At 49.1% G+C, this 25,350-nt stretch overlaps 6 protein-coding genes across 6 annotated transcripts; 5 read left to right on the top strand and 1 right to left on the bottom strand.

Annotated features, from left to right (window-relative positions):
- Positions 1–4,324: 4,324 nt before the first annotated feature.
- On the top strand, positions 4,325–7,845 carry GIQ15_01650 (uncharacterized protein; the record flags this gene model as incomplete). The annotated part of the gene is made up of 2 exons (XM_033549067.1): positions 4,325–6,268; positions 6,556–7,845. The coding sequence occupies 2 exons, from the start codon at positions 4,325–4,327 to the stop codon at positions 7,843–7,845; spliced, it is 3,234 nt and encodes a 1,077-aa protein (XP_033410018.1).
- Positions 7,846–10,116: 2,271 nt separating this feature from the next.
- GIQ15_01649 (uncharacterized protein) lies at positions 10,117–11,206 on the top strand (the record flags this gene model as incomplete). Its single annotated transcript, XM_033549066.1, has 3 exons — positions 10,117–10,151; positions 10,622–10,855; positions 10,915–11,206. 3 exons carry the CDS (start codon positions 10,117–10,119, stop codon positions 11,204–11,206), a joined length of 561 nt encoding a protein of 186 aa, XP_033410017.1.
- A 286-nt stretch (positions 11,207–11,492) lies between these two features.
- On the top strand, positions 11,493–15,001 carry GIQ15_01648 (CK/CK1 protein kinase; the record flags this gene model as incomplete). Its single annotated transcript, XM_033549065.1, has 5 exons — positions 11,493–11,507; positions 11,557–12,895; positions 13,705–13,839; positions 13,893–14,477; positions 14,529–15,001. 5 exons carry the CDS (start codon positions 11,493–11,495, stop codon positions 14,999–15,001), a joined length of 2,547 nt encoding a protein of 848 aa, XP_033410016.1.
- An 802-nt stretch (positions 15,002–15,803) lies between these two features.
- On the bottom strand, positions 15,804–16,341 carry GIQ15_01647 (uncharacterized protein; the record flags this gene model as incomplete). Its single annotated transcript, XM_033549064.1, has 2 exons — positions 15,804–16,122; positions 16,169–16,341. The coding sequence occupies 2 exons, from the start codon at positions 16,339–16,341 to the stop codon at positions 15,804–15,806; spliced, it is 492 nt and encodes a 163-aa protein (XP_033410015.1).
- A 768-nt stretch (positions 16,342–17,109) lies between these two features.
- GIQ15_01646 (uncharacterized protein) lies at positions 17,110–19,232 on the top strand (the record flags this gene model as incomplete). The annotated part of the gene is made up of 7 exons (XM_033549063.1): positions 17,110–17,239; positions 17,444–17,554; positions 17,618–17,745; positions 17,809–17,918; positions 18,565–18,774; positions 18,826–18,870; positions 18,923–19,232. 7 exons carry the CDS (start codon positions 17,110–17,112, stop codon positions 19,230–19,232), a joined length of 1,044 nt encoding a protein of 347 aa, XP_033410014.1.
- Positions 19,233–20,648: 1,416 nt separating this feature from the next.
- On the top strand, positions 20,649–22,749 carry GIQ15_01645 (uncharacterized protein; the record flags this gene model as incomplete). The annotated part of the gene is made up of 5 exons (XM_033549062.1): positions 20,649–20,815; positions 20,947–20,990; positions 21,049–22,179; positions 22,229–22,472; positions 22,545–22,749. The coding sequence occupies 5 exons, from the start codon at positions 20,649–20,651 to the stop codon at positions 22,747–22,749; spliced, it is 1,791 nt and encodes a 596-aa protein (XP_033410013.1).
- Between the last annotated feature and the right edge of the window lie 2,601 nt (positions 22,750–25,350).

The following is a 25,350-nucleotide window of genomic DNA, read 5'->3' as shown; positions in this document are numbered from 1 at the left end:
GGGCGGAAGCGAAACTTGAGCGAGCTCACAGCGTCGCCGCCCGGCCAACGACTGTGGCGTCGGAGGGAAGGTAGAGGGAGCCAGGGAGGCTATAAGCACACCACGGCATTTTGCACACAAAAATGCTTACTCGGGCTTCGGCGGAGGGATACCCTGGATAGAGGATGCCCGAATGTTGAGAAGCATAGATCAACGGATGGCAGCGACAAGCACCCTGTCGATGCGGAGCGGCTGGTGGGCCTGATCAAGCAACAGCTAGATGAGACCCTGGACCGTGACTGCACGCCGTTTGGCACCCGTGGCTCGTACGGGGCGCCGTTCAGAATCACCTGTCGCCAGTATGGCTACACGGTAGTCGGGAAGGGTACGACGCGCCTTCGCTGGGGTGAGGTGCGACGTGAAGCAGAGGTATACCACGTCCTCCGCGGGGTCCAGGGCTCCGCGGTTCCCGTGTTCCTCGGGTGCATCGACCTGAAGATGATATACCACCTCCACTGCAGACTCATCCAGCACATGCTGCTCATGGGCTGGGGTGGAGAGGACACCAGTAGAATGGAGCAGTCCCGAGAGTTACGCAATGAGGCTAAGCGGTCAAAGAAGCAGATCCGCGCCATGGGGGTAGATCATCTAGACTTACGGCCTAATAACATACTGTGGAGTGAAGAGTTAGGGCGGGCCTTGATAATTGACTTCCACCGCTCCAGGCTGGTCGCGCCTGTAAGAAATAGAAACTCCGTGAAGCGTTCGGCGGCCGCTAGTGGACCAGAGGACGAGGGGCGGAAAAGGATAGGAAAGAGGGCCGGAGTCCCTTCGTGTGAGATGCCGCATCTTATTAATCGCGCGTTGCTCTACTAATGTTTTCTACCACCAAATTGCACCCATTTATTGTTGGTAAATTAGATCTGTACACTTTCCGCGTTCCTGCATTTCTGCATTTCTGATTTTCCCCTCCCTCTTTCTAGCATTATTTGCCTATCACTTATTCACTCACCTTAAGTAATAACGTGGGTGATTGGATAAGATGAGTAGGTTAAGCGCTCACATACTTTTAGGTTCTGCGCTTCCTGCATTGCCCTATATTTCTAATTTTAGCATTTCCACATTCCTGGATTTCTGCATTTCTGCATCTTTGGTCTGCCTGACGCCGCAATTTCCTGACATTATACCAGTCTGATGTGTATCTTTGGTCTGCCTGACGCCGCAATTTCCTGACATTATACCAGTCTGATGTTATCTATTACGATTGATTGATTGATTGATTGATTGATTGATTGATTCATAGACTGTCCCAGCCGCCCTTGTGGCAGCTATGCAGCGTGCAACTATAAATACAGGTATTCCCGCCCTTTGATTCCAGGATCAAGCTATTCGCGTCCTGAATTGCTTTCTTTTCTACTCGAGCTTAGATATCCCTATATAAATAGTCTTCTTACCGTTCCGTGTCTGTGCACTTATTAGGCCTCTCTTGGCCTTCCTCTACTTCTGTCTACCGTAGTCCCCCTGTCTGTTCTGTTTCTCTATGTCTATTAGGCCTCTCCTGGCCCTCCTCTACTTCTGTTATTACTAAAATTTACTCGTTAACGCTAACTATACTAGAGTAATGTGGACGGGACAGTCTGGAATTGACCCAGGAGCCCGGTCCTCAAGATTATCTTAGCTGCTTGCACTACTATAGATGGGCTACAGAGAATTTGCTTAATATCCACGCATGGGAGCTTGCCTGCCCACATCCAGTGTTGTTCGTCCGCCCAGTTTCAGCATTCCAGGAGGACGTGCCGCACAGTCTGCGGCCCGTAGCCACATTAGCATTTATTAGTGTCAGCTTTGTTAATAGCGTAGAGGTATGCGTTTAAGGCGATCTTACCTATACGCATCTGTGTGATAGCCAAACTAATCGCTCAGTATATATCTCTATAGGTGTCAAGGATCCCTTTTCCCAGTTGGACCCCAAGATTAAAGAGGTCCCTACCGTGCTTGGCCGTTTCCCAGGAGGTCTCCCATTCGCGTTTCATCGTTTGGTGAATAGTAGTCTTCGTGGTTGCTATTAAGATCTATAGCTGGTCTGGCTCTAGAGGTTGTCCAGTATCTATTTCTAGGTTTAGGGTGACGCTCGCGGCTTCCTTTGCCAACTGGTCCGCTTCTTTGTTGCCTAGCACCCCAACATGTGCTGGGATCTAGTGGAACTGTAGCTCCCACCCAAGGCGTCGGAGTTCATTAAGTTCCCATAACGCCTTAGCTAGGATATACTGGCCTGAGGAGTGTCTTAGGTTCCATATGGCTTGAATAGCGGCCTGGTTGTCTGTGAAGATTACGCATTTTCTAGGAGCGATATTAGCTACATATACGTTGAGTGCTATTTGTAGTGCCAGCACCAGGCCCTTAAGTTCTGCCGCGTAGACCGTAGAAGTACTAGATATTCCCATATACTAAGTCCGTCTTATGTTAACGCCGTTGACTTAAAGCGTGGGTGCTACCGCGGCTGTTCTAACATGGTCATTAATACCGCTTCTATTTGTGTATATTTGTATGGTTGTGGGTTCTGTGGCGTTGTACTCCTTAATTGCATCTTCTACAGTTTCGGCTATGCGGATGAAGGGGGGAGTCTACCACAGTGGTATAATGTGCGGTTGGCGTTTCTCGAGCTGGTCGAGCCGCACCTTGTATTTGCGTTCCAGGATGCCCAAGAAACAGTCAAGTGGGCTTTGTGCGTCATTCCTCCCACCGTTGCCCTTGGTTACTGCCATGTCAGCATGTGGCGGGGATGTCTGTATATGCATGGTGGCTTCTAGCGCTATCTGTTTGAGTTATTGCTGTACTGGGAGTAAATGTGCTTCCACGTCCACTGCCGCTCCGGCAGTTATTTGGAAGGCACTAGTAATGATTTGGGCTACGCGTCTTTGGATCTTCTTAATGGTATTTACTATGGCGCTGCCTCAACCTCTGTAGCTACTGCCAGGGATGTGCCATGCAAAGCATCCATAGAGCATCTGGGGTACAATCATCACTCTGTAAACCTGTTGGAGGCTAACAGTCCCTATTCCCTAGGTTGAGGATACTAGAGCAGCCAGTGCTGAGAGTCATCTTAAGGCTCCTGCCTCTACCTTGTCGCAGTGGCAGTCCCACCTGAGCCTAGTGTCTATCTGGATGCCAAGATACCGGCATGACTGGGAAGCTTTGACTATAGTGTGCGGTAGGCGGAGGGGGTGTGTGCTGTTTGCCCTCGGGTCCCTTGTGAAGTGAATGAGTTCATACTTCGCTAGTGTAAACTAGGAGCCGTGTTTCCTTACCCACAACTCTGCTTTTTAGTGGATATTTTTAAGGGTTTTATAGTTGCGCTATGCCGTCGGGCCGACTACTAGAATTAACACATCATTAATATATCCTACCGCTTCTGTATCCTCTAACTTATATGCCTTAATGAGGTCGGCGTTATAGAAGAGGTACAGAATTGGCGAGACGGGCGACCCCTGCGGGATCCCCGTTTGGATCAGGGTCGAGGGCGCAGTGTACTCCTACAGCTTGACAGTCGTTGATCAGTCACTAAGAAAGGACGCTACCCAATGTATAATCTTCTGGTTAACCTAACGTTTCTAGAGGTTATATAAAAGTCGCTCTCAAGATACATTGTCATATACTCTAGATACATTAAGCAGTAGGAGCGATACCACCTTGCCCTCAGACCATGCCTGGTGTATTTTCTAGAGGAGGAAGTACATAGTATACTCTATCGATGCCAATTTCCGCCCCCTGGTGTGTCGACTAGAGAGGAGTTAATAGGTATCGGCGATGTACGCCAGTCAGTTCGCGATAATGGCCTCCAAGGCCTTACCCAATATATTAAGGAGAGCAATTGGCCAGTATGATTTGGACTATATATAGTCGCCTTTGCCCAGCTTTTGAAGAACAACTATGATACTATTTTTAAAGTACTTAGGGTAGTATCCCTATTCGAGGCATATGTTAAAGAGCTTACAGAGACTTGGAAAAAGGATATTAAGTATCTAATATAGAATACTATTATTAATACTATTAGCGCCTAGGGATTTGTTTAGAGACGCCTTGCATACCGCCCTTTTAATCTCTACCGTGGTGATTTCTGGGCATTCGATAGGTGGAGGGTATTCGCATCCCTCGAGGTCTGAGAGGTCCGATTGATTGATTGATTGATTGATGATCTTTGGTCTGCCTGACGCCGCAATTTCCTGACATTATACCAGTCTGATGTTATCTATTACGATTGATTGATTGATTGATTGATTGTCTACCTGCATCCTCGTAGGCGATTGCCGCATTTGACGCGTGAAAACGCGTCGAATGTGTGGTTATGGCGCCGAAATGGCCGCAGGTAAACAATGACCCGGAGCACATCAATGAACACGCTGCATACCTCCGCGAAGCTTGTCATCAATTACAGGCCCTAGGACAGGACCAAGTACCATGGAATACAGTGCAGCAATATATCACCTCTACCATTGCGCTCGTTGGCAAAGTGCTCCAGCAACCTGCAATTAGTGACATCCTCCACCACATCCAGGATACTACTAGATGCACACAGAACATTCAGAGAGATGTTTCGATCATCAAAAACATCGTAGGCCTGAGCACTGCTCCGCCGAACGCAACCAATCCCAGCGGAGGTAGAACCACAACTGGAACCTGGGCACAAGTGGCAGCACAAGCCAGAGGCCCCCCGGTTTCACAAAGTACATGCACTACCAAACCCCAACCCGCCGTCACAGCATACAAAGATCGAGCAGTAATAGTCAGACTCAAGGACCAAGGAATCATCCAACGGTTCCGAACACTTTCTGCCACCAAAATAAAACAACAAGTAGATACCTCCATCCAGAACCATGCGAAGTCCAGGTCAGTCACAGTGGTGGCAGCCCATCAACTCAAAAGCGGTGATATTCAGATCTTCACCTCATCTAGAGCAGAAGTCGCGAGGCTCAGAGAGAGCAGAGGATGGGTTAGCGGCCTCGGAGAACACGCCGAACTTACAGTGCCAACCTACGGAGTCATCGTTCACGGTATCTCTACGAACTCCATCAACACCAAAGATCAGGAAGCAACCATCCAACGGATACTTGCAGATAACCACACAGTTATACCCAAAGCAGAGATCTCATCTGTAGGATGGCTGACTTGGGAGTCTACCCTCAAACACGCATCCTCCATAGTGGTGGAGTTCACAGACTCTGAAATGGCCAACGCCATCATCTATGCGGGGATGGCGTGGGACGGGCAGATACACATGTGTCAACTGTACGACCGCGCGTGCAGAGTAAAGCAATGCTTCCGCTGCTACAATTACGGCCACATTGGCACTCAATGCAACGCAGCCCAAGCATGTGGCTATTGCGCTGAGTTACATGAGACCAGGAACTGCAATCAGAAGGGAGCGGAAAACTTCACTCCCAGATGTACAGTATGCAAAGGCGCCCATAAAGCATGGAGCAACGCCTGCCCGGCGAGGAAGAAAGAAATGGAGAGAGTCGAACAGGCTAAACAAACACGGAACACTTACTGGCATGCTGTGTCGACAGACAAACCCCCCAAGAACGACAGGTCGAGAGCAAAACAACGCCCTACAAGCAACCCCACCTCTAGCGAAGTTGTCACTATATCAGACACCCCGAACCTAGAGCCATCGGACCAACGAGAGCCCACCGCAGAACCCTCGCCTGCACAGGCAAGGAATCCCCTCCCAGAACTGCCATCCCTAGAGCAGGCAGAAGCGCAAGCGGATGAGGATGCACCGGCACCAGTATTGCGGCAAGAACCTGCGGTGCAACAGCTCATTATCGATCCACAACTAATGGCAACAGAGCACGCCCCGAGGGCCAATCCAGCAGAAGTCGCTACCCCGGATGCAGGATGCACGGAGGCAATATCGATGGTTGAGGCACCGATCCAGCAACCCCTATATCCCCCTGACACGACACTGGGAGACTGTGATATGGATAACGCAGAGGAATGGCTGGCCAACCTGGAGGACACCTTCGCAGATATCAGGCACGACTCCAAAGGAGCCGGATCCATACCGACTTCGATGGCTATAGACACCCGTACGGCTCAAGGACTATACAAGGGGTGTAACTGCCCAGAACACCAGGAACTCTATGACAACTGGCCAACACGCAACGCTGAGATGACGATTGCCCGCTGCATGAAGATATGCGTGTACTGCGGCAAAGACTTCCTACATACGTCGGCACTGCGCAACCACATGAGAACCAAGATGGAATATATTCGGAGAAACCTGAAGGTGCGGTTTGAAGCAAAGGGAAGATGGGCTAACATCAGTCCTGGATGGACGCCCCGAGAACCGAGGGATCGATCAACCCGGAGCCAGTCCCCACCCTTTCGCCGACAGAGGACCCGCGTATTCAGAAGCCGATCCCCTATAGACAGTCCCAACACAGCCTTACTCCCATGTTAAGACACCAAGAACTACGTATCTTACAGTACAATGTCCGGAAGTCAAGAGATATCGTCCTCGCCAGTCTCTTCCGTAACCCTCAAGTCCTCGAATACGACATCCTGGCGATATAGGAACCCTGGCGAAATCTATTCATCTCTATATCCTATTATCCCCTAAAACAACATTTTCAACTAATCTACCTCAACGACGCCGCCACAAGGGTGTGCTTCTACATCAACAAACGGATCAACCCTGGCACGTGGAGCGTGTCACACCTCTCCAAGGACATCACCTCCCTTACCATCCGCAACCCCCCCACCGGAAGGAATATTCACATATTTAATGTCTACAACGAAGTGGGAACCGATACGCTCTCCGCGTTGGCTGACGCCATCGATAGGCTGGAGTCCCACAAGGAAGTTATGGTACTTGGAGACTTCAACCTGCACCACCCGCTCTGGTCGGTGATACGACGGCGGGCCTCTTACGGACCAAGTGCCCGAGATCTCCTTACAATCGTGGAGGACTTTCAACTACAGCTCCTCACAGTACCCGGAACCACGACGCATCGCTGGCAGGGAGGGGAGTCAACAATCGACCTCACCTTCGCAACCGAGGACTTGACACTCCGCCTAATCCATTGCAAAGTGGACAGTAGCCTTGACTGTGACTCTGACCACCTCCCTATCGCCGTGGCCATCGACTGGAGGTGGCTACCTGCAATTCCAAATAGAAAACGTATATGGGCAAAGACGAACGTGGAGTTACTCCGCAAAACCGTCGAGAGACATCTCCTCTTGGCCTATGACTCCTCGGAACTTAACAACGAGGGAAGTATCGACAACCTCGTATCATCTATCATCACTGCGATAGACGCGGGTATCGTTGCATCAACCCCGTGGTCGAACCCCTCCCCACGGTCAATCGCAGGGTTTGACCAGAGCTGCAAGGACCTATGCACAGAAGTCCAACAACTCCGCCGGAAGTGGCAACGATCACGACAAGAAGACGATTACGAGGCCTACCGACAGGCATGCAACAAGAAAGGCCGTCATATTCGAAAGACCCTCCGAAACACCCATAGGCAAAGAGTCGAAGAAGCCTCCGCGACGCAAACGGGGCTCTGGAACCTGATCAAATGGGCCAAAAACAGGCACGACGTGACGCCGGCATGCACGCCAGCACTAATAAGAGCAGACGGAGAACTCGTCCACCAGCCAGAAGAAAAGGCAGAAGTGCTTCGCCAGTCCTTCTTCCCGCCACCACACCAAGCGGACCTCTCAGACCTCGAGGGATGCGAATACCCTCCACCCATCAAATGCCCAGAAATCACCACGGCGGAGATCGAAAGGGCGGTACGCAAGGTGTCTCTAAACAAATCCCTAGGCGCTAATAGTATTAACAATAGCATTCTATACTAGATACTTAACATCCTTCTCCTAAGTCTCTACAAGCTCTTTAACACATGCCTTAAATAGGGATACTACCCTAAGCACTTCAAAAACAGTATTATAGTTATTCTTCGAAAGCCGGGCAAAGGCAACTACATATAGCCCAAATCATACCAGCTAATCGCCCTCCTCAACACATTAGGCAAGGCCTTGGAGGCCATCATCGCGAACTGACTGGCGTATATCGCCAATGCCTACCAACTCCTCCCTAGTTAACACACCAGGGGGCGGAAATTGGCATTAACAAAGCATGCCATACACTTCCTCCTCTAGAAAATACACCAGGCATGGTCTAAGGGCAAGGTGGCATCGCTCCTACTACTCAATGTATCTAGAGCATACAACAATGTATCTCAAGAGTGACTTTTATATAACCTCTAGAAATATTAGGTCAACCAGAAGATTGTACGTTAGGTAGCGTCCTTTCTTAGTAACTAATCAACGACTGTCAAGCTGCAGGAGTACACTGCGCCCTCAACCCCGATCCAAACGGGGATCCCGCAGGGGTCGCCCGTCTCGCCAATTCTGTACCTCTTCTATAACGCCGACCTTATTAAGGTATACAAGTTAGAGGATACAGAAGCGGTGGGATATATTAATAATGTGTTAATTCTAGCAGTCAGCCCGACGGCATAGCGCAATTATAAAACCCTTAAAAATATCCACCAAAAAGCAGAGTTGTGGGCAAGGAAACACGGCTCCTAGTTCGCACTAGCGAAGTATGAACTCGTCCACTTCACAAGGGACCCGAGGGCAAACAGCACATACCCCCTTTACCTACCGCACACTACGGTTAAAGCTTCCTAGTCATGCTGGTATCTTGGCATCCAGATAGACACTAGGCTTAGGTGGGACTACCACCGCGATAAGGTAGAGGCAGGAGCCTCAAGATAACTCTCAGCACTGGCTGCTCTAGCATCCTCAACCTGGGGAACAGGGACTGTCAGCCTCCGACAGGTTTACAGAGCAATAATCGTACCCCAGATGCTCTATAGATGCTTTGCATGGCACATCCCCGGCAGTAGCTACAGAGGTCGAGGCAGCGCCATAGTAAATACCATTAAGAAGATCCAAAGACGCGCAGCCCAAATCATTACTAGTGCCTTCTAGACAACCGCCGGAGCGGTAGTAGACGTGGAAGCACATTTACTCCCAGTATAGCAACAACTCAAACAGACAGCGCTGGAAGCCACTATGTGTATATGGACATCCCCGCCACACGCTGACATGGCAGTAACCGAGGGCAATAGTGGGAGGAATGACACACAAAGCCCACTTGACCATTTCTCAGGCATCCTAGAACGCAAATATAAGGTGTGGCTCGACCAGCTCAAGAAACGCCAACTACACATTGTACCACCGTAGTGGACTCCCCCTTTTATCCACATAGCCGAAACTGCAGAAGATGTAATTAAGGAGCACGACGCCATAGAACCCACAACCATATAAATATACATGGACAAAAGCGGCATCAACGGCCACGTTGGAACAGCTGCGGTAGCACCCACGCTTTAAGTCAACAGCGTCAACACAAGATGGACTCAGTATATAGGAATATCTAGTACTTCCACGGTCTACGCGGCAGAACTTAAGGGCCTAATACTGGCACTACAAATAGTACTCAACGTATATGCAGCTAATATTGCTCCCAGAAAATGCGCAATCTTCACAGACAACCAGGCCACCATCCAAGCCATATGGAACCTAAGACACTCCTTGGGCCAGTATATCCTAGCTGAGGCGTTATAGGAACTTAATGAACTCTAACGCCTTGGGTGGGAGCTGCAGTTCTGCTGGATCTTAGCATATGTCGGGGTGCTAGGCAACGAAGAAGTGGACTGGTTAGCAAAGGAAGCCGCGAGCGTCACCCTAAACCTAGAAATAGATACTAGACAACCTCTAGAGCCAGACTAGCTACAGATCTTAATAGCAACCACAAAGACCACTATTCGCTAAACGATGAAACGCAAATAGGAGACCTCCTAGGAAACGGCCAAGCACGGCAGGGACCTCTTTAATCTTAGGGTCCAACTAGGAAAAGGGATCCTCGACACCCATAGAGATACACACCAAGCGATCAGTTTGGCTATCACACAGATGCGTACAGGCAAGATTGCCTTGAACGCATACCTCCACGCCATTAACAAAGCTGACACCGACAAATGCCAATGTGGCTACGGGCCGCAGACTGTGCGGCATATCCTTTTGGAATGCTGAAACTGGGCGGACAAACGACACCAGATGTGGGCAGGCAAGCTCCCATGCGTGGATATTAAGTGAATTCTCTGTAGCCCATCTATGGCAGTGCAAGCAGCTAAGATGATCTTAAGGACTGGGCTCCTGGGTTAATTCCAGACTGTCCCGTCCACATTACTCTAGTATAGTTAGCGTTAATGAGTAAATTTTAGTAATAACAGAAGTAGAGGAGGGCCAGGAGAGGCCTGATAGACACAGAGAAATAGAACAGATAGGGGGACTACGGTAGACAAAAGCAGAGGAAGGCCAAGAGAGGCCTAACAAGTGCATAGACACGGAACGGTAAGAAGACTATTTATATAGGGATATCTAAGCTCGAGTGGAAAAGAAAGCAATTCAGGACGCGAATAGCTTGATCCTGGAATCAAAGGGCGGGAATACCTGTATTTATAGTTGCACGCTGCATAGCTGCCACAAGGGCGGCTGGGACAGTCTATGAATCAATCAATCAATCAATCAATCAATGTTCTACGTAAGCTAAGGATCACAGATCTGACGGGGATTGCCTCTACGTGAATGATGTTAAGCACGTCAAGAAAATTTATAAGGTCTATAGTGACGACGCGCTAATCAAGGTTCAGACCAAGCTCGGTAAGGAGAAACTTGGGCTCTGCTCTCTCGAAGAGCTGCGGCGGATGCCAGGAGTGAAGACAGCTGTTGCAATGGGCGGAATAAATATTCCCCCGGATTTTGAAGCCTCAATCTGGCCCTACGAAACTTATAGGTATACCCTCATGTACTCCAACTTCTACTCTTGCGGCCAACTTATTAATTAGTTTTAAGCCGAGAGGCTATCAATGACTCCACAGCTGTTGACCAGGTCGAAATTTATGAAGGTATTGAACACGTCAAAGGGAGTTACTTTGTTTGGGCCGTGATCTCCAGAGGTGGAAAACGTGTTAAGGTGATTTTCAAAAGCATACACGAGTACCTCCTATGTGAACAGGCGTTAGCCGTTATCCCGAATCGCGACCGGGACACGTTCGAACAATACCGAAAGATGGAGGAGAGCGGACCCCGGCAGCCGCCAAGAGTGAAGGCCAGTGAGAGCTACAACGACTGGAGCCTCGATTGAGAAGAATAAAATCTTATTCTGCGATAAATACGTTACTATTTCTGTTTCGGCGTTATTATTTGTTTCTTGGCATATGTGCTGGAATATTAGTCGAGTTCGATATATGACTTGTGCCGCATTTGAGATGTCATTTCCTCGCTACAGAGCTAGAGGCATGTACAGCATATAAAGCTCACCGAATTCCTGTCTTTTCTATTCATCTTGCTCTATGCAAGCTTCTACGCGCACAATGGATCTGTCCTGAATTCCCCAGATATATCTATAAACCAACTCCCGACAAGGCACAATGGCTCTCCCTCTGGTATGACTACCCATTGAAGCTTTTGCGAACTCGTCTAACTTTTCTCCAGGAGACGGTTGACGGCTATAAACTCATTAAGCACATTCAGGATGACGTCTACCTTGGTTATCGTCAGATCCAGGGTGCTGGGCTATTAGAGGACGACCGTAAGGTGATGATCAAGCTGGAGGCGCGCGATACGGACGCACCGTCCCTTGAACGCGAGGTCAAGAATCTTCTATCTTTTTCGGGGGAAATTGGTTTTCCCCTGGTCGAACGCTATGGCGCCAAAGACGGGTATAGATTCATGGTCTGCCGCCTCGCCGGTCCTACCTTGGAGGGTTTATTGGGATGGTGTAGGGCGTTCTCCCTAAAGACCGTCCTCCTCCTCGCCGAGCAGCTCATAAGCCGCATTGAGGTCATTCATCGCCGGTCTTTCATTCACGGCGGGATACGGCCTGGTGCGTTTGCCTTGGGCACTGTAAAGGCCTTAAATCAGGTCACGCTTGTTGAGGTAGCTGGATTGATCACGGAACACCCGCGGCGTAATGATGCCCGGTATTCCGACCTTGAGGGGCTCACACTCATGCTCATCTATATGTGCCGCAGGCTAGCGCCATGGGACGGGCTCCAGATCGACCTTACGAAGACACCGTACGAAGACATTCTCCGGCAAATGGAGGACACGCGGGCGGAAGTTCTCTGTAAAGGGCTGCCTCGAGCGTTCGAAGTCTGCTTGGAGTACGTGAAATCTCCTGACTGTACCAATGAACCCGACTACAACTATCTCCGTCAACTTTTCTGCAGCGCTTTCGGCGAGGAGGGGTTCTTACGCGACGGAGTCTTCGATTGGATTGTTTACAAGTATTGGAATTCCCAACAATGCTACTCTCGGCCGGTCGCAGGCATTACTAGCGAGGTAGGGAGAAAGCGCCTCTTAGGCGAAGACGCTCGAAGGGAACACAACGCCCAGGCCGATCCACTCCGTCAAGCGGAAGAAGCGTGTGTGTCAATTACCAAGGCGGATAAAGCTGACTGGACGGCAGCTGACTGGACGGCGGCCGCCTCCGCATACCTCGAGCTCACCAGAAGGTATATCGATATTTGGGATCTTACACAGCACCCCGAGACCCCCCCCAACTTAAGGCGTTGGCCAGAAGGCCACCAGCTACAAGAAAAACTATGGCAGATCGGAATAGAGCCGTGTCTGAAGCTGCTCGAGGCTGGCCTTCCGCACACGCGTAACCTCATGACGGGTTTCCTTCATAGAACGTTTATTCTACTGACGGTGTTTGTGGAGAAGGCACCTCAGCATGAGGAAAAGTGGGCAAGGTACCTTTTGGGTCTTTCTAAGTGGGGGACAGACCATGACCCCCATGGTCCGTGGGTGGGGGTGCATAGCCGCTGGGGTGAGTCAGCAGGCGACGTTCTGGAAGCCTCAGCGCCATGCTGATGTGTATGCTCCGAAATTGCTTTTTCTGCCAGAACCAGTCTATCTATCTTAGCTGTCTAATAGCAGGCCGAAGTGTCCTTACTGAGAAATCCACCACGTGATTTAGCGCGTGCGGAATATAGACACACGTTGTATAAGCACCTTGAGCTTCCCTGCACCATCCTAAGCCTCTAAACTTTCTGGGTTGTTCATCACGACGTCGGAGACCAGGTAAAGGTTCGTACCATAGCTCGATGGCTATCAATAGCTGCTGGTGCAGGCCGTTGTTTCTTTTTCGATACCCTGGTTTCCTCCTAACCAAATGTAATCCGCGAGCATGATAGGAGAAGCTAGGTGTAATATTCTGGCCAGGGGCCTGATGCAACCACCCGCTGGGTTTGGTGTACATCTTTCGTCTTTCTGCATGCCGGCTCCAAGAATTGCTCTAGTATCCATCAAGGGAAATCTGTCTGATCCGTGTCTGACAGAAACAAACGATAATGTTATCCGCCAACTATCATATAATACTCTCATATAATAATCTCATTCTTCCCCGACCGACCGCACTTCCCTTCCCACAAACCCAGGTTATCTGATACCGCCTTCGATTTTCTGCACTCTTCAGTCCCTCTAGAGCCGGCTTTCACCGCATAGGGCAACCTTACCGAACCTGACTTCGAGCCTTCAACATAATGGTTGTTTCTGGGAGAGTGCTCAGCTTCCCTAGGGAAGGCATCCAATACCCTTGTCTCTCGCATACTATTAAACCGCATTTTTTCCACCTAGATATTGACAGCTTTGGACAGCCCAGTTTCCATACATCTCTCCCGGAGTTCAAAGGTCCCGTATTCACTTCTGAATTTGGCGATTTGCTCGCACAAGCTACGGGGGCTAACGTTTACCATCTGCCTTTCTTGTCTGGTATGAATCTCCCCTGCTTGCTTGATATGTTATTTACTTACACGGAACACTAGGGGACTCAAAATATTACCAAGGAATGCAGTTCCCGATAGGAAAAGTCGAAGATGCGCTCCCCTCTCGCTCGAAGAGGCGTCGCTATGAGATGGACCATTCCACTACCGAGCCGGAGGAGCCTTCTAACAGACCGCATAGTGTGGAGATGGTACCCCTTGAGATAGGAAATGAGGAGAAAGTTGAGGCCTACTACGAATCTGCCTTTAAAGCCTTTCAGCAGATCAACTGTCGCCAAATAGCGAAGGCCTATATTAAGATTATCGAGCCACGCAAGCAAGTGAAGTATCCTTATAATGGAGGACGGGGAGGACCCGGTGAGAAAGGGGACCCAGAGAAGACCAAGCCGGACTGGTGGCCAGCTGGAGTCCCCCATCGTGAACCCGATCACCTGCTGAAGCCGGAACGGATATGCCTTCTTATCCATATCTTCCGTAAGCTTGGTAATAATGGAATGACTGCCAACAAGCTAGAAGAGGCCGGACGTGGTGCCCAAAGTCAAAAAAAACCCCGCGAGAGACTTGGTATCCTAGATGAGATTTATAAGGTTCGAAGGGCGGAAGAGAGTTATGAGAGGGGCGAAGCAGGTAGGTATAGGCATAATTTGCGGAATTCATATGGAGCTAACGTGACGATAGATGCAAATACCGTGGTTTATATAGTTAACAGAGATAAAAAGCGGGAACGAACCCCGCAAGCGATAGAAGGCGCTGACCGTGGCTCAACTTATCTAAGTAAGCACGGACTGGAAAAGAACACGAAGCGTCGAATGCTATCACCATCGCCTTATATTATCAGCAACGGGGTACCAGCCGATCAATCCCGACCAATCCTCGCCATACCCCCCATCGGCGAATGGTGGAACCCTAGAGAAGAATGCCCCCCCCAAGCACTGCCATGCGGTTGCGCCGAATGCCTTCCACCGCCTGTTAATGTCGACCGTATCCAACAATGGCTTAATACTGCTACTGATGAGACGGCCGACCCAGAGCTTCTACAAGACTACGCCCCCACCTACCCCGAGCCCCGTAGCTCAATGCAAGGCCACGGCTACATCCCCGTGGGCTATCACAGTGATCAGCATCGTACCCAAGGATTTACACAGCGTTAAGGTCGCCGGACATCACAGCGGACTCCTTACAGGCTGTTTAACCGGAACATATGCCGCAAGTTTATATGTAATATAATAATAACTAAATGTTAAATATGTTTATTTGTATATATAATTATAGTAGGTATAGAAGGTCAAAGTTAGATAGGGTTATAACATTCCCACCAGATAACCTGGTTACAACCGGCCGTCGTACGCCGGCCACCCCCCCAATAACTCGGTTACATGGCCGCTTGGCGAGCAGCATGTTAAGCCTCAGGTTAATTTTAGTACGAGCGAACTCATCCAATCGATCAACGTACATGAATTTGTTATGTAAGGCCGGCCTGCTTGGTTTCATTGAGCTCTCCGTACGTTCAACCTGCAACATGCAAGTTGGATATATATCGAGCCCAACTACTCGTCCCAGGCACCACGTACTGCGAATGAGAACGTTTTATTGCTTGCCTTCAATTTTTCTCGTTTGTTACCGTGCTGTGACAAAGATGCATGTCCTTGCTGAAGGTTTCTGATTACCCCACTTTATGTTACGTAGTACGGACGGCGTCGATCTGATCTGACCCACCCGCTTAACTTCCGGGCGCTTAAATACTCTTGTTCCCGAGCACATTAATCATACGTTGTCCATATCAAAATTATCAGCCCCGCTTTATCCGCTCAACTATCCACGCTCAACGTATTAAATATTATACAAGCATCCTCAGTCAACTTTGTATGAAGCCGCTATCATCTATATTACATCCCGAAAACAACTGACAGATCCACGTATATATGCCAACCTGCTCGCTGGCCCTTCTGCTAACTACCACGCCGAGAACTCTGAGTCAATCCAGATATCGCCCTTGGCCCAGTCGCTCGAGCTCCCTCGGCACTTGGGGTACAACTTTTTCCTTTCCGTGCACTTTCGTGTTCGACAGATACACGCGTTGTTGCCCCACCGCTCATCGTACATAGCTTGAGGCATTCCACTATCCGTTTCGTTTTCGAGGAAGGCTTTACGCACGTCTTCTGGGGCCAACGGCTTTTTCGCAGCTACACCGTTGAATCTTTGGCTAAGCCCAACACGCGTGTTTTCTGCGTTGTCTGGGGCCAGGAACACGGAGCTGTCTGGAGGGTGCTCGCTAGGGTCTCAATTGCTGTTTGGGGACTTGCATAATGGCGACACACATTTCATTTTTGCAGGCATAGAGCTGCGCATCTTTTGCCGGACATGGCGCGTTAGTAGCTGAATACGGCGCTTTGGTGGCCACTTCATCGCTTTGCGGCGGTTGGGGCTTGGGTACGCCGGTTGTATCGTATGCTCCGCGGGAGTCCTCGAGAGGCTGGACGTTTAGAATCATAAGTATAGATGGCTTGAGTGAAGGGTGATGGGATGGGTAATGCACGACAACGGCTAGAAATAACACGGCCTTTATATCTCATTCTAGAGTATGTAGACATGATTGTCTCTATATCTGGACTACACGGGATGTTGCACTATGAACCAGCAGTTACTAGTAAAAGTGATAAGCAGACGAATAGGGACTGCAACCGCGGCCGACCCCAAAAGCCAGGCCCCCTGGGGAAGGAGACTCCAAGGCACTCTCCGGGCCTGGGGCACTCGTGCACGATGCGGTGGAGATCGATGGTTCGAGGCTGCATAGTAAGCCACGGCAACTGCAGATGCTCCATTAGCACATCGCTTTCGAGACCACCCCGGACCACCCGGGACCACCGGCTGAAACTTGAATACGTACTTCTTCCGCATATCGTCACAGCGCCTTTGTTCGACCTGTTAACCGCAGCTTATTCTAACAAACCGCTTACTTCCCCACTCCGAGCGTGATGGTCCACATTATGTAGTAGGGAGCTGCAAATGGTTCGCAAAGGCGCAAAGTGCTATGCCAGATGCACATGCAGCATCGGCATTGCCAATGGGCAGCTCACTTATATAAATCTAGCTTGCGGCCTTTCTGCTAGCTTATAATTATCTTGGATACAACGCCCCTTGTGCTTTTCAACTCTGAAAATTGAGAAGGGAGCAAGTCTGGGCTCGTTCATCACGTATATTTTAGGTGTCGAATCAAGCGGAGGGTGTCTATATACATAGCCAAACCAACACACAAGCCATGTCTTTGGCATCCACTCCTCATTTTAGAGTTGGGGTTGAGCCTGCGGAAAGAGAACACGATTCACAAGCGCAGGCCCAGGACGACTTCAAGGTGAAAGAGCAGGATAAGTGGCTCCCAATTGCGAATGGTTTGCTCCTCTGTCCCTGATGCTTCTCCCAGATAGGCGGCGCACGCAGAAATACACTCTCTGTTACTGCGAGCTCTTCTCTACATGAAACTGTTGTATCTCCTCAATTGATGCACTGCAACCTTAAATCTAGCTACAGGGCAAATCACCAAATACCCTATACTTATAAGCGAATGGATGCTAACATATAATATTTTGCTATAGTGACTCGTGTTATGAAGGCTGCCTTGCCTGAGAATGCTATAATCGCAAAGGGAGCGAAAGAGTGTATGCAGGAGTGTGTGAGTGAGTTTATATCATTCATTACCAGCGAAGGTATGTCACACGACTTGAGACAGGGATACATTAGGCACTGGGACTAATAATGTGGGACTATAGCTTCAGAGAAGTGCCAGGGAGAGAAGCGCAAGACTGTTAACGGAGAAGACATCCTATTTGCCATGACCTCGCTAGGATTTGAAAACTATGCAGAGGCTCTGAAACTCTACCTTGTGAAATATCGGGAAGTATGTACACGTATCTTGCCTCCTCCATTCAAAATATCAAACAATTGAATTAACCCTCTGCAGACCAAAGTAGTACCTAACCACCTCATAGCTTCACAACCCCACCACCCAGGAGCTGCCAACACTGTGAATGCAAAACTTGATCCGAACGAGCAGGATGGCGCGGCATACGGGTATGCATGCCAAAACCTAGCTAGTCGAGGAGGTAAATAATGACAAACTCGCCACATTAGAGAAGGATATATTATCCTAGGACGGCAACTCAAGACGGTAGCACATAAGAAAACGGAGCCAGAAGTTCTCGAGCTGCAGTAGGAGCGCGGGCTGAAGGCTACCTAGGTAGCAACCATCTTTGTCTATCATGTAATCTATATTATTAATAAAGCAAGTGCCCCACGCTCATACATTTTTTTGAAGCGGTTCCACGACGTTGCATCAGGCACCTGCAGGATGCTTGGGATCGCCTATAGAAGCTATCACGTGAATGTTCTCAAGTCACATTTCCGCAGTCTATCCAGACGTTTAGATATCTGCGTCAACGCATCAACATAAGGATTCGAGCGTGTAGCAGAGCTGGCCTCTACATGTTTTCTTTTCGTCTAGGCCCTTGCTCATCTCTGCATTGACAGATGCGGGGGATTGACCTGGAATATGGAGAGGGCCGGCATAAAAAGGAGTGATACCCTACAGGTATGCTTCAGACGTAGTCTTTTACATTCACTCCTACCGAACTAGTCCACCACCTTTTCAAAGTCGTCAAGCTATGTACAGTGTGGACCTCACGCAGTGTTATTTTCATCAGCTGCTTCCTGATTGCAGTACGCAAATGCCAGGAAAAAGTTTTACTGGAGAAGTCACCGTCGAATGGAAGATCTGGTTCGCGATCAATGACTCATCGGCTACCACCACGACGACGTTCTCATACACTAACGGGGTACCCGATAAGCTTGACTGGGGACAGCCAATCTGCATACACGAGAAACTCAAGACATTGACACTCGGATCTGCCTCTGCAATTCAATTCCCACTGTATGGAATCTTTGATCTTGAGTGGCGAGGATGCAGGCTGACCTCTAATAGTGATCTCATGTTTCCTACAACATGCAAGGATGAAAAAGGCGCCCTGTAGGTGATGATGCATCGCAATGATGATAAGTTCGCTAATCATCCGTACTAGGATACTCACCGTGAGAGACCTTAGGCCGAGGCTGCAGCCAGAACGTTTGATGTTACTCGATGGTGCTCCTGGTGGTATAGGGGAGCTCTTCTTTAAAGTGATGTCGGGTTCAGGTTGGAACATCACAGCAGAAGATATCCCGCAGGCCACGGATAAGTGGAGAGATGAGCTGCTTAGAGCGGACTTGCACTCGTATTGGTACCAATTTAGCCTGGAACATTGCGAAGACGTCAACAACATAGAAGGTATCTGTGAACGATTTATCAGGATGTGCATCAAGGCTTCTCCGCTCCACCCTCCCTCCTCTTAACTACCTCCTGCTTAAGTGTGCTCTATTTTATTTCGGGCCGTTAGCATGTTATATAGAGTTTTGAGACTATGAAAGAAATACTCATGTGGCGTGTCATTTTTAGAATGGGAGTATGATCGAAGAGTGGGTTAATAATTTAAGTGGATGTGTGTGTAATATTTCGGATTTAAAGCTTGAGAATGAGGAGGGGAAGCTATGGGTAAAACTCCGTACCTATGTATCCCCTTAAAAAGGTCGCCTATCTCATATGGCAGGAGCGAGTTGGTGCGATGTTAGCGTAGAATCTTGAGTTTGATAACTACTCTACCCGCGGGGCTCCACAGACAGTTCTAGATCCTTTCACACGTGATCACGCATAGCAGTGCCTTCCTCACGACGCTTCTGAATGTATTGCCTATCTTTTTCTCATTAATGAAATATCCTTTGCCTGTAACGTTTCTAGGCCAGATTCCTAGACTAATCTATCCTCTATACCCAATTATTTCGCTATCTCCTCTTGGCCAGTTTAATATACGTTGGCTAGCGGCTTGAGATCCCGATTCGATTATGAGCATGTAAGCCAGCCCTTGCATTATTTTGTTGATGGCGTCTTTAAGTAGGTGTAACTCTAATCAGTTCGAAGGCATGCCTGAAAACCAAACGTCATGGCCTCGCAGTCCGTTACCTGTATAGTATAACTTTTACGATGACCCGGATAACTAACCCAGATCTCATCCCTTATAACCTGCCTCGACCGCCTTGACCACAAGCCCCGGGTTGGAAGGGAGAGAGTTGGTATACCGATATTCATCCTTGGTATTTAAAGACTCCCTTCCTGTGCTTCCTGTGCTTTATGGAGAAAATGGCACAATGAACTGAAAAGCGCAGGCTTCGTGTAATTTAAGGGCAGGCGCGCGGCGCATGGTGGGCTCACGTTAACTACGTCATGTCGCCAACAGCCATGTACTTAGAAGCTTCTGACAATCAACAACTCGTGGTTTACTGTATGTTCCTGTATAGGAACAGGTCAGTTATTTCCCTATGACGTACGCGGATTTCTCTAAACTATCTTGCAATTCCAGGCCCTGATCTCTGTACTCCGTGCCGATTATAGCGATCTTTTGCATCGTATACTTCCTTTATTATTAGCAATATGGTCAATTCTCCGCCCCGCCAAAGTATGTCTACCCATACCCGTAGACTCATATCGCGTTTTATGTTGCTCGTGTGTACTGACACCGTGAAATTCAACGTGTACTTCATCTTGTCTTTGTGAGGAAAGTAAGCGCGTAAGTCGGCAGTCATAGAATACCCTGTACCTGCTATGCTGTTACATGTCGTCAGGCTATAAACTTCCGCAACCAGATATCTAGTTCCCCAAGGTTTCTACCGCAGTGGTTCTGGTTTAGGCTGCATGAAAAGCCACGGCAACTGCAGATGCGCCATGGGCATATCGTGCTTAAGATCCTGACCGCCGCCGGACCCCCGGAACAATCTAGTCGGATCCTCGCTTCCACAAATAATCTGATCGATCACCCTATTGAGGGAGTCACCAGGGGTATATCCCAGCTGTCCACTATGGCGCTAGCGATCGTCCGGGGTTAGTGAGTTAGGGCTCTTGTTCGGCCTTATTTGAAGCATATTCCCTTTGTCTACTTGCTGTCGGTAGAGTAAGGCCGCCTTTTCTGCGTACGGGGTACTCCGTCTACAAACCACAACTCCTTCTCTCGACCAGTCTTGACTGCGCTGTGATCGGTTTCAAGGACACTCTCCCTCAAGGTATGTTTGTCAGTTATAATCTGGTTTCCCGGCAGCCCGTCCTAAACTGCTTGTTTAGCTCACGGAAGTGCTAGTATGGGCAGACATCCTCGCAAGCAATCGGTGACCCAAGACATAAATGCCTGGCAGAAGATACCGCTTGGGCATATTCTCTGTCCGCGCTGCCGAACATCATTCTCCAGCCCTCCACACAAAATTTGGGAGAGACACAAAATTGTGTGCCAGTCATGGGACCCAAAGTCCGGCGAGTATATTTGTGTTTGCGGCAGAGGATTCCGGAATACACGAGGTATCGGCGCGCACAAGAAACATTGCACTCGGGGCCTGGGTAGCCGGGGCCTCGGTAGCGGTGGATCCTTCTCTGTACCAGCGACTCAGCCTGGATATGGCGACGGTAACGAAATTCAACCGCCTGCGAGCGCACCTCCCGATGGTAGTATCGTCGTGACCATCGGCCGGGACCGGGCTGGGTTAAAAGACGGCCTCTGCCCTACCGCAGCTATCGACTTCACAATGGAGCCGATTTTCCAACCCAGTCCAGAAAGCGGAGAAGGCACAGATTTGGGGCTAATCCCTTCCCAAGCCAACTTCCAGGACACTCGTCTTCCTGGCGGTGGCATCCGGCCTCTGGCTCTCATAGAGCAACATCCGAGTGCGCAAACACCAGATTCCCCAGCTAAACTCTTGGACGCTGTTCTAAGATCTTTGGATGATATACGCGACTGTCTTCGAGCACCGGAGTTGACGAGTAAAGAATGGGAACGGGTTAAGCAGGATCCCCGCGTCACAGATATCATTCTGGCAGTAAAGAAATCGAAGTACCAAATTTTGCTCCGTGCTTTCTTCGCCGGACGCAGCTTTGCGCTAGCAAAGGAGGCCTGGGACGTAAGAAATTGCCATAGAGGCAGAATCACAAAATTCTTAAAACTCGAAGGATTTACCAACGAACAATGCATTTATCACGCAGTTCAACGGGCACTAAAAGCTTATACCTACGAAACACTCTACCCCTGCTGTCGTGGGTCAAGTGCGATATATTCCTTCCTGCGCAGCACGTTCTGGAGTGTTCGGTACGAGGACTTCTCAGCACTTCACGGCCTCCTTCACCAAGAGGAGAAGTACAAATCCATTCACTTGCTTGTGAGAGCGATATCAGGATTGCTCGACGATCTACAGGCAACATACAACGGTGAGACGGACCCGAGCTATCAGTTAAACATGACTAACCATCCTAATAGACAATATCTCTGCCATTATGCTGCAGTACGGCCTTCACCGCCCCCTTTGCGATGCTCGGCTCCCCCTCAGACAGGTGATCGACCACTCTGAGCATCTGCGCTGTGCTGCTAACCAGAATACCATAGTTCAAGCCGCCGCGGAAAGAGAAGCAGGGGATTCTGAGCGCATGGCATCACCTTGCCTTGCCTGCGGCGACGTATTCACAACAAGGAATCTGGATACATATACGGGGGACGAACACAGGTATATACAAAGAAATTCAGATTGTAATCAGCCGACCTCAATGACGGCGACCACTGCTGTTCAACCCGCTAGCAAGCATATCAGGTTTACTGCCGCAGCTTCTCGTCCAATTTCGCGAAACGAGGGCGCATATCCGGCCGACATGCCACCGCCTTTACGAGCCGATGAGATCAAGTTTAACTTTGTCGAAACCACGCCGCCACGTCCCCAGCCAGAAACGCCTTCTAACAATTATTTTTGGACGGTGGTGATGGATAATAATACGAGCGGGGAATAGGCTAATAATGGCCAAGCAGCGATGTTAATGTAATATAGTCACGATTCGTGGAGTGGAAGATAATACCATACATATATTTTATAAAGGACGGATATATCTGGTGCTTGTAAGCACAAATTTGCGAAGTCACATCGCGCCCTTGCAAACCCTTTAAGCTTTAGGTTGATCGCCGCTAGGTTCTTTCCCTTTGGTGTATCTTTCCGATGCCAAGACCCGAGGAGTTACACAAGTGGTGTCTTCTGGAGTCGGTAAAACCTTAAACCGCTGGAGTCTTTACCTATTCGGTTCCTCTTTCGTATACTTCTTTGCGGCGCTTCGCATCGCCGCACGGGTGTTTTGAGGTTCTTGTGGTAGTGGGCCGCAATTATGGACCCATACTCTATAGCTGTATACTCTGAGGCGACCGTCTTGTATAATATGAAGGAGAAAGTATTGTATTTCTGCACAGTAGAGATCAAATAAATATAAAACAGCTTTATTCCAGGTTTTAAATTCAAGGCTGCCGCCGCGTGGACAGGCTCTACCCCTCATCTGCCACTATTCATCGTGCATCACACGGAACGTTATCGGATTTGACTCACCTTTTTCCCCCAATTAACACCTAGCAGTGGCAGACCTCCTAGTAGGGTCTCTACCTCTTCTTTCCCCATAACCCCGAAACGAGCATATAAGACCGATTCCCCTCCCCAAGGTAAAAACAGCAGCACGCTAAGGCTCGGTTTCTCTTTGATTTTATTAATTGTCGGGCCTTGGCTATATCGCTCTCCCACCGACCTTCTCCTACGTATCTTGCTGCTTATTTGGTAAGTCGGCTATAGATTCTCGTTATGCTCGTTGCTAAGTTTAGCCAGTGTATATAGCCGCTATGCCGTCACAGGGAGGTTTGATCGACACAAATGCCCTCGCAGTCCAGTACGACCGAGCATCGCAAGACGCGAACGAGGATTCTGCAACCGGGCTATGGGACCGTCTCCTCAACAACACCTTTACCGACGACAATTGGATTGTAACTCCTCAAAAACGCCAGACAACCGGCGCCCGTCCAGACTTTGTTATTGAGCGATTCTGGACGAATGGCGCGTTCATCGAGGTTGTCGTCGTCGAAGCAAAACCCGAACATCAAAGTATGGCGCAGGACAACCACACAGACGAGCAGGTATTAGGCTACGCAAGAACCACTCTCCAAGATGGCCAAGCAAAGGGTCAAATGAAGATATTTGCTCTTCGGGTTGTGGGTACGCGTATGATGGCGTACAAGGTAACGAGGAGCAACCCAGTATTAACACCGCTGGCGGCTGATTATATGGACCCTAAGCTAGATGAGGCAGCTATGAGGCGGGTTTTTGATGTTATTAAAAACGCAAATGTTTTAGTTCCATAAAAATATGTACCTGAGGAACCTTCCCTCAATGAATCAGCGTTACGCGATGTCACTTAGTAGCTTGATATAGTACAATATCACGTGATTGATGTAACTAGGACAAATTAGTTTAAGATAAATAACTGACTGGTGGATCATGTGATAAGTTGGCTAGTTGGTTGGTAAGTTGGTTGGGAGTTGGCTTGGGGTGGGTGCACGAATTGTTTGGTTCACAAAGCTCCCTATCGGCATACTTACTCACCATATACTTGATACAAGCATACCCGAAGGTATGGGTTACTGTCGACCTTGCGTTCTATGTGGTAAGACCATCGACTCAAAATGTTCCGGAAGGGAGGCGTGGAGGGCATCGTTTCAGCTTCTACAACTCGAAAATAGCGCGAAGGGTGCTGGCCCGCTCATTAGCCCCTCAACAGCCTTTATGCCACCAGGCGTTGCTACGCATTCCCTCTGTTGGTTGGTTGTGACAAAGGCCCTTGGATCTGAAGGGGTCAAAGTTGAATGGCTTGACAGATTTTGCCGGCTTCTTCAAGATATGGCGCCCTTTCTTACTCCGATACGGTATCCGCACGGCCCTGGAATACCTAATGAAGTGGAGGGTATCGGCCCCGAACTGGCGGAAAAATCCTTAGAAAGCACGAGCGGCATTTTCGGCAGATTCTCCCTTCCACACGAGATTATCCAGATTATCTACGGGCATTTGAACAGCTACCCGGACGTATATCACCTGGAAGAAGTAGCTGGGGTAAAACCAGATACCAGAGTATGGTTTCGCCTCGGGCGAAGATATCTTGCTTACAGGTCACCAATCTTTAGAGGCTCAAGGAAAGAAGTGTCAAGGAAAATCGAGAGGGTTCTTTGGAATCTTTATCATCGAGCAAGCTCTATACCAAGCATTGATAACTACAGTAGGGTTTGGGATAATGTCGAAACTTTACTTTCAAAGATGAAGCAGCCCTTCTTTTGTACGGAGGCAAATCCTTCACTCCCCTTGTCGACGCCGGAGGTTTTGATGGAAAACGCCATCGATATTTATCCAATACCCAAAATATTATTCAACTTTAGCCATGTTTCTGACCGCAGTTACCTGTGCGGTTTCCAGATAGAGTTGAATAGATTTGGGTATGAAGGCGAATCAGCGGTTACAATATCATCGAGAGAACTTAATGGCCTGCGTCTGGTATCAGATGCCGAAGGCTTTACGGCCTTGCAGGTGAAGA

Source organism: Arthroderma uncinatum (assembly GCF_011692745.1).
Source record: "Arthroderma uncinatum strain CBS 119779 chromosome Unknown scaffold1, whole genome shotgun sequence".
In the NCBI taxonomy this organism is placed as follows: domain Eukaryota; kingdom Fungi; phylum Ascomycota; class Eurotiomycetes; order Onygenales; family Arthrodermataceae; genus Arthroderma; species Arthroderma uncinatum.
The sequence above is the reverse complement of the archived record's forward strand: the minus strand, read 5'-3'. Positions and strand labels throughout refer to the sequence as shown.